A 17,390-nucleotide genomic window follows, 5' to 3' on the forward strand; every position below is an offset into this window, starting at 1 on the left:
TCATGTCTTCGCAAATATCTAGGTATTTCTTCGGAAGAGGGAAGGAGTAGGCGTCTTGAGAGAGTACTTGGTACTTGACAGTAACCTCGGTGGATTGATTGTCAGAATCTTTCATTGCTGTCTCTGGTGGACGACTGCTTTCTGTGTTCGTTGCAGAACTTGGAACTGTCTCGTCACTCCTTGCAAAAATCAGCCAATGGTGGAGAATGCCGAAATACTTTGCTTTGGATGCCTGCAGAAAAGAACAATTGTTGAAGTCACATTTGGATCGTGTATTGTGAATTTCTGCATTAAATTTCAATAATAACCTATATCACTTTGTGCTAAGCCCTGATTTAGTGTGTTAAGTACGCCCGTAACTGGCGAATATACTCTGTCCCAGGATTCTGTGGAGCAAGCGAACGAAAGCAAGTCTTCTGCGTAACTAGTGACTCGAAAGAGCTCGACCAATGAACGTGTAAGAGAGGAAGTAAGTTCATGGAGGGGAAAACGCGACTGTGGTTACCAGCTGTTTGCAGCTGCGCGCGCTGCTTTGCTCCGCTCACTCGCTTTCTCTCCTTCTCTACATGTATGCGCGGTCTTGCTCCAGACACTCCTGGCACGAAGTATCTATAGAAGGAAATTTTTGGATTGTGCAGAATGTGACTTAACGTTGTATGTGTAAACTACCAACGAGTAAAGATACAACAGTGCTGTAAAATACAGATGTTCGATTCTTGAACAGAAAAAATTGCTGTTATAGGGAGATATGCCCATATAGTACATAACGATATATAAAAGAAAATATTATTTTAAGTGAGAAATCGTAAATAAGTTTGCTATCTATGAATACCAATGCCAATGATCTCTCTCTCTCTCTCTCTCTCTCTCTCTCTCTCTCTCTCTCTCTAACTTTTTCCCCTCTTTTACTCTCTAACTCTTTCCCCTCTTTTCCTCTCTCTCTCTGTCTCTCTCTAACTCTTTCCCTCTCTCTTCTCTCTCTCTCTCTCTCTCTCTCTATCTCTAACTCTAACTCTTTCCCCTCTTTTCCTATCTCTCTCTCTCTCTAACTCTTTCCCCTCTTTTACTCTCTCCCTTTCTCTCTCTCTCTTTCCCCTCTTTTCCTCTCTCTCTCTCTCTCTCTTTCATCTCTTTTCCTCTCTCCCTTTCTCTCTCTCTCTCTCTATTTCCCCTCTTTTCCTCTCTCTTTCTCTCTCTGTCTAACTCGTTCCCCTCTTTTCCTATCTCTCTAATTCCGTCCCTCTTTTCCTCATATTTCCTCCTTTCTCTCTAAATACTAACTGCTTTTTCTATATCTTTCTTTCTCTAACTCCTACTTTCCGGGTCTCTCTCTCCCCCTGTTTGCCTCCCTCCTTCTCTCTTGCTCCCTTCCTCCTTCTATTTCCTCCTCTTTCGATCTTTCTCTCCCTCCGAACGAAATGCTTTGACTACCTTCTGAAGAATGGACGCACTTCCTTCACAGTCCAAGTCAATGATGAATGCCGTCGGCCTGGTGTCGTCCACTGCCAACTCCATCGTATCGTTCGACGCCTTCCTTGGGGACATAACATTGGTCACCACTTCCATGTCCATCAGTAGCTTCATCAGGTCAAGTTGCGCTGGGAACAAAAACAGTACATTCAGCCATTTCACCTACTTTCCCACTTCTGAATGGACCATTGCAGACAGAAGCCTTATGCTGTCAAAACATTAAGACAATGATTGCAATAACATTATACAGGGTCTTCACAAATTAGTACCACGGAGCAAACCAGAAAATCAGAACTACAGATGCAATTTTGCAGGTCAATAGACACATGCTAGGTTGAAATTCATTACAGATGGGATGCGTGACGTAGAGGACCTGCATTTATTTTCTCTGGAAGTTATACAGGTACTGAAACCGTTGTTAGAAGCTACATATCCGTGTACCAATTCTTTAGAGAGTTACATAATCTTAAAATCAGAGAAATAATTTGTAAAGACCCTGTATAATATTATTGCAATCATTGTCTTAAGGTTTTGACAGTATGGAAAATAAAACCTATGATTCCTTTTACACAGTACTGTTAATAATAGAAATATTGGTTTTTGAGGTGTAAGGGGTGGAGTCCGTGTCGCTTGCGCCGAGTCATATGCGCCGAGACTTCTCATCGGTTCATTTCCACCGCGACATATGTCAAGACCTTCCTTGGTGGGTTATCCCACAATCCGGAGTGTCATTACCGCCGCGCGCACATGTGTTTATGACGTTGCCCAGCTCCAGCTGTGTTTATCTTCGATTCAAAAGGAAGGCGATTGGTAAATGGGTATATATGAGGGATATACATTGGGAAATTAGTATTTATGTAAAACTGAGACTTGAGAGAGACGAGAAGATGGTTGAGAATATGGAAATGATAGAAACAACGCGTGGAATGCCTTCGAGCATTTGTATACCTACAAGAATTCAAATAACGTTTGTATTGTTGTTGTGTAAGTGTATCGAAATATTGTGTTTATATATACGTAGCTATTACTTATTATAGTGTTTGCAAAAAATTACACTGTATTTATAATGGTTTTGACGATTTTATGTAGTGCAAAATAATTAAGTGTAATAGAGTGGCACATTTATGTTGCTTCCAAAGTGTACATTTACGTAGTACTTGTAGAATGCTTTCAATATTTTAACAATACTGTATTTACAATGTTTTTGACGATTAACGATAAATGATTAATAGTTAATAGACTGATGCTGATTTATGTATTTTCTGTTGTGGAATAAAACTGATACAAGCAATCATGTCTAACGTCTTTTGAAATAAGTAAAGAAAAGTCATATTTTACTCTGTGGATAGGTTTAACATTTCAGTTTAAACACAGCTGTGCAACGTCATAAACATACGTTTGATTTTATGTTATAAGTCCACTTTATGCACTATGCACCATGTGTCCATAAACACACGTGCGCGCGGCGGTGATGACACTCTGGATTGTGGGAAAACCAGCCGAGAAAGGTTTTGACATATGTCACAGCGGATATGAACCGATAAGAAGCCTCGGCACAAACGACACGACACCTAAAGGTGACCCTTTGTAAAGACACCATGCCAATCTCACTTCCCCGTACGACACCTTGGACTGCATTTTGCAGACTAACGAAGCTCTGACGTCTGGATCCATGTCCAGTATAATCTTTTTGTGGGACTTGTATGTGTGTGCTGCACATATGTGTTTGTAATTATCTCTTCAACTATGTCATCTTATCATCATTCATTCTCGTCTTCGCAGTTAACCAAAAGTGGCAGAAACGCGAAGTAAAAAAGATCCATTCATTCAAATTTTGGTTTTAAATTAGAACACCATTACGTACAATTTTAATTTATATACAGGTAATTTGTGGGTTTAGTGCTGAAGAGCTAAGCGATAAACTCAAAGACAGTAGCGGTGATTAGGAAGGGTGTGTGGGGGACACTTGCCCTACCCTACGCACTATGGCTAAGCCTTGTCTACCTAGAGAAAGTAAGCTGTCCTTATCCCTCCAGTTTGGGCACGCAATCGCTGCTACTGCTACAAAAATATCGCATCGTGCAAGAATAACAAGAACTGCTCAGTACCAGGTGACCACCCTAGAGAGTGTTCACCACAGATAAGAACTAAAATGAGTGCGTCACTAACCCACGCAATAAAACAGATAAGAAGTTTCAAATGAACCATTTATTATAGGTAGACAAACAAAAGGTGTCGCTGTGCAACAACAGTAAACATTCACAGTGTGTAGAGGACATCAATGTAAACAACAATCCTCAATAACATTTTGCTAATTTGAAACAATTTAAACCTGTATGTATGCTACCGCGCGACACTCAGGGTTGCCACTGCACTATTTTTTCTGTCGAAACTGATACAACGAACTTACTTTTCAATGGGCAGAAGAACAATAAGGCAGATGTCAGTTTTCTTCCCACAACGAACTCTTTTATCAAATCCACGGATCCAATTTCCAAGGATGAAATACGAAAAATAAAGATGAAGATTAAGAAAGCAGACACTTTCAGGAACATGGCTACACTCTTTGAGTTCGGTCAACTAATGGCACTACAACGATTTACAATCCTGGTTCCTCCAGTCTTCATAATTAATGTAAATCCAAGAAAGATTCTCGAAGTTTGTTCTCCAAAGAACAGCATGTTTAAATAAACAGGGTAAACAACTTTTGATCTGTAAGATTTGCATGCAACACGAAGTTCCCTTGTCACTCATACCTCAGAGACTGTGATTTTAAGTCGCATCCTAACATTGCAACAGAGTGGCGTATGATTTTTTCATTTGGGTGTGCAAAGTTCAACCTCCACATCAGTAGCGTATACTGAGTCCAATATCTGGGCTATCTCACTTTGTCACGTGGTCCTAGGCTATGAATGGAAATAAGTTTTCCAACTCATATGAAAACAGGTTACCAACTCATAGGAAATCAGGTTGCCAACTCATAGGAAATCAGATTGCCAACTCATAGGAAATCAGGTTGCCAACTCATAGGAAATTAGGTTGCCAACTCATAGGAAATCAGGTTACCAACTCATAGGAAATCAGGTTGCCAACTCATAGGAAATTAGGTTAGGTTGTCAACTCTTAGGAAATTAGGTTGCCAACTCATACGAAATCAGATTGCCAACTCATAGGAAATTAGGTTGCCAACTCATAGGAAATTAGGTTAGGTTGTCAACTCTTAGGAAATTAGGTTGCCAACTCATACGAAATCAGATTGCCAACTCATAGGAAATTAGGTTGCTAACTCATAGGAAATTAGGTTAGGTTGTCAACTCTTAGGAAATTAGGTTGCCAACTCATATGAAATCAGATTGCCAACTCATAGGAAATTAGGTTGCCAACTCATAGGAAATTAGGTTGCCAACTCATAGGAAATCAGGTTGCCAACTCATAGTAAATCAGGTTGCCAACTCATAGGAAATCAGGTTGCCAACTCATAGGAAATTAGGTTGCTAACTCATAGGAAATTAGGTTGCCAACTCATAGGAAATTAGGTTACGTTGTCAACTCTTAGGAAATTAGGTTGCCAACTCATACGAAATCAGATTGCCAACTCATAGTAAATCAGGTTGCCAACTCATAGTAAATCAGGTTGCCTACTCATAGGAAATCAGGTTGCCAACTCATAGGAAATCAGGTTGCCAACTCATAGTAAATCAGGTTGCCAACTCATAGGAAATCAGGTTGCCAACTCATAGGAAATCAGGTTGCCAACTCATAGTAAATCAGGTTGCCAACTCATAGGAAATCAGGTTGCCAACTCATAGGAAATTAGGTTGCCAACTCATAGGATATTAGGTTAACAACTCACAGGAAATTAGGTTGCCAACTCCAGAATCACCATCATCATTTCACTGATATGAATAATTATTACTATGTTTACAATTTCTGATCGGTTTTCCTCCTGTATTTTATCTCTAGACTTCAGGCTTCGCAGGTAGCCTAGCTAGCCTAGAATATACGCTTCTGCTCCACATGCATATATATTATATTTTAGAACAGGCCACACAACTTTCAATTTTTAAAGTTAAATTTCATTAACATTGTATTACTAATAAGAAAAATCAATATGTACAAAGGGATTGATTTTAAATTTTGTGTGTTCCTCTGATATTTTATGGCTATTTTCAAGATAGTTAGTCAGGATAGTCATGTACGTACAACACGACCTATTTGGGGGAGTGGACAGCACAGCACCCTACGACGCCAAGGGTCCCGTGTTCGAATCCCGGCCTGTGCATTGGTGTTCTCCTTGAGTGATCCTTAATCAATTTCATCATATCATCACTCATCCCCATCTTCGCCATTAGCCAGAAGTGGCAGAAAAGCGAAGTAAAATAAACCATATCAATCAATCATTACTCATTCTTATCGTCGTGGTTAGCCAAAAGTGGCAGAAAATAGACGCTCAATAACAAAATTCAAATCAAATGAAGATGTACAATTTCGGAACAGATAAAACTAAAACCCAAGAACCCATCCCATTCTTCTGCAGTTTTTTTAAATAGTTTTTACTTCCCTATACAGTTTCCTGCTAGTATAACTCAAGGAATGAAAGTAACTAAGGTTCACGGTGGTTTGAATCCTTTTGGGTAGAAAGAAAACGTATACCAAAAGAAAACTTTCTTACTTTCAGCTACCAAAAATGAAATCTTTGTACAGCAACATCTTGCATGGAGGGTACAAGGAGTCAGGGGCGGCGCCAGAAATTTTCGACCGGGTGGGCAGAAACTCCTTATTGATAAATTAGGGTGGGCAATATAAATGTAAGACCATATATACAGAGCATTCCCTGACATTCGCTGCGAGACTCGCGGCCTTGCATCAGCGTTTGTCTTTCCCGGTGAACGGGGTCCACGACAGTCGCTAGAGTCGGCTATTAAAATTACAGTCTTCATATTGTGTACTAACCTTGACTACAGAAGGTGTTGAAAATGATGTCCCTCTGCTGCAACACATTCCTGGCATCTCCGAAGGAAATTGGCATTTACACGTGAAAGTTCGTCTACTGTAATTCTCCCGATTTCTCGTACAATACTCTCTTTTAACTCACGGATGGTGTGCGGATTGTCTTTGTATACTTTATTCCCCCATTTTTCTTTCCACTTTTATTCAGACTGACCCTGTTATTCTAAACTTTTTTTTTCAAGGTTTAATATAGTGGTCCTATGTGGAACAGGAACACCAGGAAATTTCGTTGCAAAACGTCGTCGCACTTCTCCACAATTCCTCTTTCCGAAGTAACACTCGACAAGATAAATCCTCTGTTGTAATGTAAACTTTTGTGGTGCCATATTAAGCCACAATCTTCAACACACGGACACGACAACACAACTGCCGAGGGAGGAGTATACTGGCGTCAGTCTGCAACGCCAACAGAAAGGGAAAGAGAGCGATGGCAGGGAGAGCGAAAAAAAACAGACTGTAGCGTGCGACTGTCGCAGAACCGTTCACCGGGAAAGTCAAGCGCTGACGCCGGGCCGCTTGCCGTTGAGTCTCGTAGCGAATGTCAGGGAATGCTCTAGTGTATATGTATATGTAAGATGTATGTATCCCCCTCTCTCTTACACACCCGATTTTCCTCCTACTTCTTTTCCCTTTCCATTGCTCTTTTTCCTCTTTATCTTTTCTAATCTATTGTCGCATCTTGTTCCATTTCCTTTCGCTTTGTCTCTGATGGACACAATTATTTCATGCGCAGCCATACCCCAGCCATACATTCTAATCACATTCTTTCATGCATGTTAATGCAGTAAAATAAATGTGAATTAGGTTTAAGCTTGTGTTGCAAATACAAGGCAAAAAAAAAAAAAAAAAGGTAAAGTATTCCCCTGTGCTTAGCACCACGCCATGAAGGCGTATAGGGGGTGTGGGGGTAACGCCCCACACTTTCTTGATCCGGTCGTGAGTGGGGGTGATGTGATCAGCACCACGCCCCTGACCGCCTTTACCCCCCAGGGTTTCCCCCAGGAACCCATGTTATTCGACGCTGGGTGGGCGCCGGCACACACTTGATTTTATGTATTCGGCGTCAATGATAGAAAGTGCGATGGTAGACAATCGTGAAGCTTATCGTAATTTAAATGCATGTTCCTGAGGATAGTATTTCCATCGTATAAGTTTTTGACTGAAAGAGTTTTCTTACTCCTTGGGGGTCACTTTTCTTAGCTTACAAGGTTTGTACAACTGAGAAATCTATCTGAATGTTTGTAGTAGCGGCGATTGGGTGCCAACATTTGAGGGGCAAGGACAATATACTTTTTCTTGTTAGAAAAGGCTTATCATAAAGAGGCCATAGTGCGGGGGCATAAAGTGGCAAAATGTGGCGGGGAACTGCATCCCCCACTTCCCGCTCCTCCTAATCGCCGCCACTGAATGTTTGGATCGTCTTGTTAGGAATGATTTAAAGCACACACGGAAGACAAATTCTTTGTTCATTGTCCATGGAAGTATTCCTAGGCTAATGAAAGGCTATATTGACAAAATATCACTCGTAAGTAATAAACAAGTAAGATTGAAAAATCTGTTCAGAATTGAAGAGATTATTAGCTAAGTTGCTATTTGTTTTCGGAACTGTCATGTTATATGCGGGAGAAGCAATACACGTATGGTTACATGAACATATTTTTTGAAGTAACAAAATGATTTAGGACACAAAGAATTCATCGAAGTTGATCACCTTGCCAATAATAATTCATATATGTTTCATAAATGACTTGGGTTGTATGGTGTGACCATTTCGAACACACTAGAATGTCAACCTCTACCCTGTGCAGCATACCCTGGAAACTTCATTCATTCAGGGCAACGAGTCCCTGGCGCTTGGAACCACTGTCAAAGTAATAATTTATGAGGGTTTGTATTTTGAGTGTCAGCATGTGTTTGTTTTCGCCCCTTCGTTACTTTCATCTAATCACCATCGAACCTTATCGTCGTCATTATCAAAATTAACAGAAAAAACTAAATAAAACAAATCAACCACAACTTAATCTTCCAAAAATGGAGTTTCAGTAGTTCATACCTCTCAGAAAGTTGAGGTGGTAGTTTCAATTGCACAGAGTTTCATTAGTGGATCAAGGCAGCTAATTCCGTGAACAATGACGTTGTTTTCCAAAAGTCTCAAATATTTGTCTCAGGCAATCACCCTCTTAAAATCGACGCATCTTCTGTTGTGATAAAATGCCACGTTTGGTGCGATTTCTTTCTGTATATTTTTCCCCAATGGCATAACGCTGTCGCATTATAATGAAGAGGTCCCGTGTTCTACTCCTCCTCCACTGGTGGGAGCACAATGCACACTGGTTCGGACTACACGTTAAACTGTAGGTTTAGTCCCGATTAGCCTATTTGAGCATAAAAGTGGGCTTAATAACAAACTAACAAAATTGTCTTCTGGATACTTCGTGACAACTTTTATTCTTACTTCAACTGCATCTACAGATTCTGTTGACATTTTCGGCTGATTCATGTGGCAAAATTTATGTGTGGACGAGAATTTCTAAATAGGATAAGCCACTCATTAGTAATTGAATAATTCTGTAGCTTTTTCTATACGTAACTGGTTTACTAAAATTTATTCACTTCAGTATTGTCGTGATTATTGTGATTGCTTCTTATTAGTAGAACGAATATAAAGTTGATATTTTGCATACCATATTGATATTTCAAGATAACAGGTATATAAAAATTGTTATGAAATAAAAAGGGGACACTTCTGGAATTTCAATGCAGAGCTAATTAAAATTATATTATACTCTCTAGCATACTTAAACCCGAAGGTTTATGGCTGCAGCAACACAAGCCTCCCATCTGTCCCTATCCGGGGCAAGATCAATCCAATCTTTCCCATCCTTGCCGATTTCTTTTAGGTCCATCTCAACGATATCCTTCCATTCTCGTCTTGGCCTTCCTACAGGTCTCTTACCATCAGGTTTACCAACAAGAATCCTGTAAACTATTCTTTCCTCTGCCATTTGTGTCACATGGCTTGCCCATCTAAGTCTTCTTGATTAAATTATTCTAATAATAATAATTAAAAAGTCGAAATAATGTATTGTGTTGCCGGAGGAAGTAACGCTAAGATGATGTTTTTATTTGTTTATTTGAAGATTATTTTAACCATACCCAGGCCGGGATTTATACACGTATGTGGAGGCCCGGAGCTGCAGTCCTCAAGTTCAACCTAAATTCTGATCTAATCTTGATCATACCCTGCATAATTTTGAGCCTCCTAAGCATACTAACTGCTTTTAATCGCAGTTTTTATTTCAATAGCTCTAGTAATTACTTTCACTTTCTAATGACAAAATTGGCTTTTATGGGATGATAATATATGAACATTTCATACATGTTATGAACACCAGAACACACTTATTTATCGAATCATTCACATAGCTATCTCCAAGTATATGTACTTATTGAATTTGATTGGGTGGGCAATCGGTTGGGCACAGGAATTTTTGGGTGGGCGCTTGCCCACCCGTGCCCACCCCTGTCGCCGTCCCTGCAAGGAGTACAATTCGGATCAATGGATTTAAGGGGTACTGTACCACCTTCCAAAAATTTAGGGGGTACAATGTAACCCTGTCCCCAATTCCCGTGCCGCTGATGCTCCAAATACATTAAACTACCATTTTCTAAGATTGTTGTTGAGTGAGTTTCCAAATAGAAGTAGCTCGCTAGTAAGATACACTTAAAGACACGTTAAGAGCCCCCAAAATAGGGGGAATGGCATTTGTTGTACCCTCTAGTCATCGGATTAAAACCTTTGTTTTGCACATTATTCTTATTGTTATTTTATTGTTGATCATAAAATATTTTTAAAAAAAACTTGTTAGTAAGTTAGGAGTACCACTTAACGAAGCCCAAGGTTTCCGTGTACCAGATAACTGTATGTCTGATAAATTTAAAGTTCATGACGAAATTAGTTTTTGAGTTTTAGTTTAGGTCCACTTTTATGCACAGATAAGCTAATCGAGACTACATCTATACAGTTCAAAGCTAGATCCTAACTACTGTATGCCTCCCGAACCCGGGACCTCTTGATTACGATGCGACGACGTTACCACTACGTCATCAGGAAGACACTAATGATGGATTAGCTATTCGGTATATGAAACGTTCTTGCTTTCCCTCACAACGTACCGTGACGTAATGAAAGGAACAGGGAGCTACTGAACAATTGCAGAAGGTTTATAGGAATAATGCAGCAACGCAATTGAAAAATATCTAAAGTGAAATTACATATTTTCATGAGTTTATCAGTGGGTTACACTGAAAGAACATGTCGATTGCAAATCATTCTATTACTTATGACGTATAAAGTTTGAATTAAGAAATCAGCATTTCTGTTCACATGTATAGTGCAACGCTGCATCGTAGATTTCCATATCTGTCTGCAGGGGGCGTGGGGAATTATAAAATTTGGGCCCCTAGGTACCTAACTTCCACCAATTGCATGTTCTGCATTAATAACACTTGTAAACTTTAAAATATACACACATCTGATTAAAAATTACTCATTACACTTTGTTTTGGTTTATAAGCGCCACTTGCACTATGCACTTCACCACATAACGCTAATACCGCACACGCACAAAAGCAGAAGAAACCGACACTACATTACGGTAGCCACACTGCCCGCGAACTGAGAAACGAAGATGGTTATGTCAACCGTCAATATCCCTTTACTTGACTTTCAATTGTTGCGATTCAAAATGTTTACATTCGTTTCTTCGAGGAACAATTATTTATTTTCGAGCACTGTTACGCGACGTCTGAAAATAGAGTTATGATGTAAGAAGTTATTTAAACGCTAAAACTCCTTCCTTCTTCATTATTTCAAGGAAATGAAACCACTTTGCATGTTGTTTTATTTTGTTATTATCACAATATTAAGGAATGTTAATAGTGTGTGGTCTTTGGCACTTCCGCCTCTTCAGCATCTCATTTTTGTTCGTCCCTCATCGAATTGCGGCCCCTAGCCTATAGCCTAGGGTAGCCTAGTGGTAAATCCCCCGCTGTCTGTCTGTATGAATATGTTCACCTTAAGACCAGGTCATCAGAAACAAAATGCGAAAATGGTCGAAGTTTTATGCTTCTGATAATGCAAATATGTAAAATGGCGTCTATAAAGACACCCTACTGCACCAATCGACATTTCATTTATGTGAAAATTTCAACATTATAACTTCCACAATGAAGGCCAAAGCTCCGAAGAACAGTCCACCACATAAAATATAAAATGCTGTTTGGATGTGTGACAATGATATTACCACGTTCCCTTCAACACATTTCAGCAGCGTACACTGTCTACTATATTTTGCGTGCATCATAACGTCACTGATCCATTTCCGTTCGAGGCCCGATGCTTTGGACTGAGAAATGATTGCATCGAATGCAGATAGGAACGGGGAGCGTTTTGGGACTCCTAAACCAAAATGTTGAAGTCCAATCTTCTCCTCAAGTATATGGTATTTGGGAGTGCAATCCGAACAGCCAGTCAAAACATTTTCATAGTACTCCATTATATCAGAGACGGACAAAACAGCTATTCCCTCTCCGTTGCTTACTTGTTGAAGAAGCAATTGAATACTGTCTTCTAGGACAAATCTACTGAACAGAATTCTCAAGAATGGATCTTGGGTATCCTTAAAGGTATCCAGAAAGATGGAGTACCCTGATATATTCATTCCAGAATCTGCAACATCCTTAAAAGTATTCATTGCAGGGTAAAATCTAGGAACTGTGAGGAAACTCAGGAGAGATCCTTGATAAACAGCATACAGAACAAGTGTAGCGAATGTCCACAACATGAAAATTCCCATCACGAGCGGTTGTTTAGGTTGCTTCGTAGACATCTGCAAGTCCAGACACGACAACCCTTTACTACCAGACGCTACCTTCTGCACTGCAACGAGAGCAGCTTCAGCTAAAGCAAACACTCCAAACACTGACAACCACGTGGTTGGTGAAAATGGTAGGAAAATGGACATCCATTTAGGCAGAGGCTTCGGTTTAGGCACGACTATAATTATATCAAATATAGATATAGCAACAGTGTAATCTATGACTTCATGCCTGTCTTCAAGGATTACCATAGCGGATAATCCTAAGTCTGCATTCCGATGTTCAAGATCTGCCATTATTGTGGTCCATGATCCGTTTGCCGACTTTTCAGTAGAATCTACATGTTGGTGAGTTATGTAATTCCCAGAAAAATTCAGGTATTCAATCAAAGTTTTGAAATGGGAACATAAAAAACCTTCGTGTTGATAGCATCCTGTGTCGGTGGCATTGTTTCTGAAGTACGGTTGGATATCTGCAACTAATGTTGAGACACGAAGTGGAAAACCGTGCATATCTTTCAAAATATCCCACGAAATTATTCTGCTGAAGATATCATGAATTTCCTTACCATCCGAAGACATGGTTATATGCCCAGTAAAAGGATTAAGACTTGCAGCTGAAACACAACTTCTACTACTGCCAGTAACATTAGATTCCTTAAAGTTTATTGAACAGTTTGTAGAATACATGAAAACACTATTAATAATTTCTGTTTCACTTAATTCTGCAAACATTCTCTCGAGCACGTCAGGATCCACTTGAAACAGAGCAACGAACACAAATATAGCACGTAACATCCAACAACTACACCTTTTACCATCATCAATAACATCAATAAATTCTTCTTCACGTTCAACGATAAATATAACTATTTCGCTACTAGTTGCAAAACACTGCACTTGCTGATCATGTCGCCGATTACGGAAACTGTTTTGGACTGTACAAGCTAATCTTAGAGATTGAAGTTGTTCAACAATATTATTTGTTGTTGAATCATTGTCCAATGGATATATTATTGTGATGTGTTTGTTGGAGAAGAACGTTGAAATTAGCAGTGCAAAGTTCTGGGTGAAATCTACTTGCCATTTATTTTCGTTTAAAGAAGCTTCGTGTGGCATTACATAGGTTTTGCTGTCTGTGCTTTCCATTCCAATATACAAGACACAGAGACATAGTGTCAGAGAGCACAATTCTATCTTCAGTAAGTCCATCAAATAACATCTGAAAGTTGAAGAATAGTTAAGATAAAACATAACTATATAATTTAATAAATATTTCATCTGTACACAATTGTTGTTCTAGTCAATAGTCTGATTGTGCCATAGTTTGTGATATTTACATCCTACAAATTTTGAATATTGAAAAAATAATATCTAGATTATATTTAAATATTTGCCAGTTTGCATTTCTGATTTAAAAAAGAAGAATATTTCAGTTATGTATTAACGTCTGAAGAACATCTTTAAAAAAGTACTTTCGAAAAAGAAAATTCCAGCAGTGTGTTATCAACAGGGGCGGATTTCGTCATTAAGACGTAAATATATAACATGACATGTTTTTTTTAATTGGAGAAAGGTGAAAAGTAATGGGAACAGGGTGGAAAGTTGAGGAAGCAGAAAGGCAGGTTGCAAAATAAGGAGGCCAAAAATCCACCTCAATTGGATTGAGTTGGTGTTTTAAGTCCACTTTATGCACAGTAAGGCTAATCGGGACTGGACCTACAGTTTAAAGTGTGACACTATGTGCCTCCACCGGGAATTGAACCCGGGAGCCCTTGATTACAAGGCGAGGACGCTACCACTGCGCCATCGGGGAGGCCCAAAACCTACCTCAACTTAGTATCTTGAGCTGTTCTTTGTTGCCAGAATATACCTTTGCTAGTGTAAATTTCTGACTTTTCTTTAAAAAAAGGATAGTACAAAAGAAGCTTTGAAAGGCGGCCCTCTATACATAGCGCCCTACGCCTCAGCCTCCCTAGCCTACCCCTTGCAGGTGCCCAGTGGCGGCGATTGGTTTCCAAAATTAAGGGGGGCAAGGGGCCAAATCTGGAGGGCCATGGCATGGACAGTTTACTTTCCCTTGGTAGATAAGGTTGAGGATAGTGCGGGGGCAAAAGCTGCAAAAAGTGGAGTGCAAGGCCCCCCACGCCCCCCTAATGGCCGACACTGCAGGGGCCTGTATTATACGCACACACAATACATATTCTTCTCTCTCTCTCTCTCTCTCTCTCTCTCTCTCTCTCTCTCTCTCTCTCTCTCTCCCTCCCATTTGCTCTCCAATTCTAAAGTCACGCAATTCAGGAAATTACTAGCCACTTCTCTTTGTCTTCTTGCCCTGAAATCTCTTGAAGTTTTCTTCCAAGAGATTTGCATTTTTAATGCACAAATCCATTTCAGATAAAGAATGTGAGAAGCTACAGTTGTTGCCCACAGAAAGGTTTCAACTCTGTCTTCTAATTTAGTTCTCAAACACAAGAAAATTGCCTGAAAATTCACAAAGAAATGTCAAGAATTTGAAGAGTCCTTCTTCTTAATTTTACTGCCATCTACGTAATTTCATCACTAAATTTAACTGCTATCAAGAAAAACGTACATTCTTTAGGAGTGTTTTCTTTAGTAACAACGACGTTAATTTCCTATTTTCCTAATATAACGCCACGGTAATGTATTTTTTTAATAATATCGACTGCAATGTTTGGAGGAAAAACCTAAGGGGGAAAATGCTCCCATTGTCCTATCAACCAATGTACATAATAAAAATTTAGAGTTTCTGAACTTCAATCTGCACTGCATTATGTATAAACTCTTTTCTGTTTGGTGAGATACACATCTTCAGTCATTCACACTGTAGTGGTTATGGTAATAAACTGCAGAAATTAACACATTAGGAACACTTAAAGGACAACAATAGTGTCATCTTAAAATTTAAGAGGTTCATCATGTACCGATTGTTAATTTTCTGCCACTGACAATGACATGCCCAAGAAATTCCTAAAGAAGGGATATGACCATGATAGGGAACTGGAATCAGTGTAATATTTTTTCCATGTTTGCATGCAATAAGTATCTCTCTTCATTGAAAAAAAAACTGTCAAGCGATAGTGTAGCTCTCTAACAGCCATTCTCACAATTCATTGATTTAGTTTATTTTACTTCGCTTTTCTGCTACTTTAGGCTAATCGCGAAGATGACGATGAGTGATGAATATAATGAAATTGATGAAGGAACGCTCACAAAAAACGCCCATGTCCAGGCGTTGATTCGAACCCGGGACCTCGGCGTCATGCGGAGCGCGCTGTGCTAACCACTCTGCCACGGAGGTCAGCTGGACACAATCGATTAACAAATCATACTCGAGTCCGTGTGTGGGTAGGTGTTTCCACTCAACAATGATTTTACAAATGGTGAGAAAATATAATAAAACTTACCTAACCTTCCAACATTTCTTAGAAATTACTTCAAATTGAACGAAAAGAGATTATTTGTCCAAGTAACCATATTTCGGCCTATCAGGACAATAATAATTGAAATGATATGTACTCGTATATGTAACATACTATTGCAACAACTTTATGTAGATAAATATTTCAGTGTGGAGAATTGTAAACGTTCGTTCTACTACGAATAAACATACTGGATTAGACTGGACTTGAAAATATTGACTAGTCATATACAGTTTAGAATCATATGCTGTGACACTGTCATTTGCTTTCTAACATAATTAATTGTCGTTAATTCTATACAGGATCAATAACAACATACCTACTATTTATTAAGTAACACATACGAGAGAATATAACAATAGATTGGCAGAGATAGCTGACGTAATACGTTCAGCTAATGGTGTTAAGAGAATGGTGCATTGTTATCGAAATGCAACAGCTCTAACAAATGGTGAAAATGAACTCTATATGCGAGTCGAAAATGTCTATGTGTGTTATGTTATACCGTTATGTTTACACATCTCGTTCACCTGTCATAATTTGTGTTGCCAGAGCCCATTAATGGTACTTATTGTGTGCGATTGGTACCAGAACTGTAATGTGCTTGGTACAAAAGACATAACTGATCGATACTTCTTCAGTGATTATTCCAGCATATATTGAATAAATACTAAGCACGAAATTTACAGCGTCACACACACAGACACACACATATGGGCGTCGCTAGAAATTTTTATAAGGGGGGTCAGGCTTTTGAGATAAAACTGAATCACAGAAATAATAATAATAAGTCCTATTATCAATACTTTATTATTATTGTCGTATTCTTTGGAGACTCTTCTACTCAATCCACCATATGTGCGATTATGTACCCAATAGTTTTTTCTGTTCTTTTTGTTTGTTTATTACATTTACTCGTACATTATGTTGTGTGACTCTCAAATACAATATTTTTTACTAAATTTTGAACACTCATGCGACTACAGTAGTTATTCTCTGGAGGATAAATATGAAAACATGACGTTTGAAAGCGATTTCTGCATTTTACACTACATTTTTCGACTTTTTACTTTAGTTATTCTGTTAGAATGCTGATTAACTGAACTTTATGTCTCTAATCGACCATAAAAATAATTAAAATATTTGAGTGAACGATACTGATTCGACCGCCCCCCCCCATCTCGCGAAACTCACAGAAAATATGTCACCTGGGTAGCACCCCCCCCCACACACACACACACATGATTTATATCATTATTACTATTATTATAAAATTAATTTACACATCAGGCATCAAAAAAAAGGTAAAGTGTTCCCCTGTGCATAGCACCACGCCATGAAGGCGTATAGGGGGTGTGGGGGTAACGCCCCACACTTTCTTGATCCGGTCGTGAGTGGGGGTGATGTGATCAGCATCACGCCCCTAACCGCCTTTACCCCCCAGGGTTTCCCCCAGGTACCCATGTTATTCGACGCTGGGTGGGCGCCGGGGCCGCTTTCACCGTTAGAAAAGTTCCCGGATTTGAACCGGCCGGGGATCGAACCCGGGACCTTGAGCATGGTAGTCAGACGCGTTACCGACTGAGCC

The 17,390-nt window shown here is 39.4% G+C and overlaps 1 protein-coding gene across 1 annotated transcript; it reads right to left on the reverse strand.

Annotated features, from left to right (window-relative positions):
• Positions 1-18: 18 nt before the first annotated feature.
• On the reverse strand, positions 19-12,656 carry LOC145979002 (uncharacterized). The gene is made up of 4 exons (XM_083112061.1): positions 11,819-12,656; positions 1,432-1,598; positions 75-232; positions 19-28 (listed from the first exon to the last, which is right to left on the reverse strand). The coding sequence occupies exons 1-4, from the start codon at positions 12,654-12,656 to the stop codon at positions 19-21; spliced, it is 1,173 nt and encodes a 390-aa protein (XP_082968187.1).
• Positions 12,657-17,390: the final 4,734 nt, after the last annotated feature.

The sequence above is a fragment of the Lepisma saccharinum genome, chromosome 25 (assembly GCF_977018435.1).
Source record: "Lepisma saccharinum chromosome 25, izLepSacc3.1, whole genome shotgun sequence".
Classification (NCBI taxonomy): Eukaryota; Metazoa; Arthropoda; class Insecta; order Zygentoma; family Lepismatidae; genus Lepisma; species Lepisma saccharinum.

What these genes read in the sequence shown, in the direction of transcription:
- LOC145979002 (XM_083112061.1), bottom strand. Translation starts at nt 12,656, where the DNA reads ATGGCAGATCTTGAACATCGGAATGCAGACTTAGGATTATCCGCTATG. An exon ending in CGCAAAATATAGTAGACAGT is followed by an intron (nt 1,599 to 11,818) that starts GTACGCTGCTGA and finishes TTTTGTTCCCAG; the next exon opens with CGCAACTTGACCTGATGAAG. An exon ending in GTGCGTCCATTCTTCAGAAG is followed by an intron (nt 233 to 1,431) that starts GTAGTCAAAGCA and finishes TCTTTTCTGCAG; the next exon opens with GCATCCAAAGCAAAGTATTT.